The sequence below is a fragment of the Eimeria tenella genome, genomic scaffold (genome assembly GCF_000499545.2).
Source record: "Eimeria tenella Houghton genomic scaffold, Eth_scaff3022, whole genome shotgun sequence".
Classification (NCBI taxonomy): Eukaryota; Apicomplexa; class Conoidasida; order Eucoccidiorida; family Eimeriidae; genus Eimeria; species Eimeria tenella.
The window spans coordinates 3672-4658 of NW_013542893.1; the positions used below are offsets into that span (position 1 = coordinate 3672).

General features: G+C 67.5%; 1 protein-coding gene across 1 annotated transcript in view; it reads right to left on the minus strand.

Moving 5' to 3' along the window:
- The window catches only part of ETH_00037680 (uncharacterized protein), a gene marked incomplete at both ends in the record, with an annotated part of 837 nt that extends 54 nt beyond the window's left edge, over positions 1 to 783 (minus strand). The window contains one exon of the mRNA XM_013375959.1: positions 1 to 783. Within this exon, the coding sequence (XP_013231413.1) occupies positions 1 to 783 (783 nt within the window).
- Positions 784 to 987: the final 204 nt, after the last annotated feature.

Sequence of the window (987 nt, forward strand, 5' to 3'; positions counted from 1 at the left end):
GATCGTAGCTGTGCTGCTGCTGCTGCCCCTGCTGATTGCAGCGGTGCTGCTCCTGTTGCTGCCAACGTCGCTGCTGCTGCTGCTGCTGCTGCTGCTGCCGTTACTGTTGCTCTCTCCAGCGTTGCTGCTGCTGGTGGCGCCATTGCTGCTGTTACCATTGATACTGTTCTCACTTCCGTTGCTGCTGCTGCTGCTACTGCTGCTACTAGTACTACTACTGCTGCTGCTGCTGCAGCTGCTGCTGCTGCTTCCAGCTTGACCTGGGGGCCCCCCTTCTCGGGGCCACTCAGTGCCCCCAAGTGCCTTCAGGGACCCCCCTGGGGGGCCCCTTGTGGGCCCCCCTGGGGGCCCCCCTGGGGCGAGATGGGGGGAAGTACCCTTTTGGGGGCCCCCCGCTGCTCCCTCTCTGCTTGCTGCTGGTGCTGCTACAGTCGTGAGGTCCCTCGTGGGGGCCCCTGAGGGGGCCCCTGCTGCTGCAGCAGCAACAGTGAGCTCTCCTGCTGCAGTGGCCCCTAGGGGGGTCCCCCGGGGGCCCTCAGGGGGGCCCCCCGGGGCCTCAGGGGGCCCCTCAGGGCCTTCACCCTGGGGGGGCCCCCCAAGGTAGGAGGCCTCGGGGGGCCTCCCAGGGGCCCCCTCGGGGGGCCTCTCAGGGGGCCCCTCGGGGGGCCCCTCGGGGGGCCCCTCGGGGGGCCCCTCAGGGGGCCCCTCAGGGGGCCCTTTGAAGCGATCATTGAGGCCTAAAGAAATGCCTCGAAGTCTTCCGGCTTTGCCGCGTTTAGCCATTTGAAGGGTTTAGGGTTTAGGGTTTAGGGTTTAGGGCGAGGGTTTGCGAGGGTTTGGGGTCGTTGAGGGGCTGCATGCATTCCCAGGGGTGGGTAAGAAGCGGCTTGGCGTGCTGCTGCTGAGCAGCTGTGGCGCTGCTGTGTGCTGCTGCTGCTGCTGCTGCTGCTGCTGCAGTTTCGCCGCCGCCGCTGCTGCTGCTGCTGC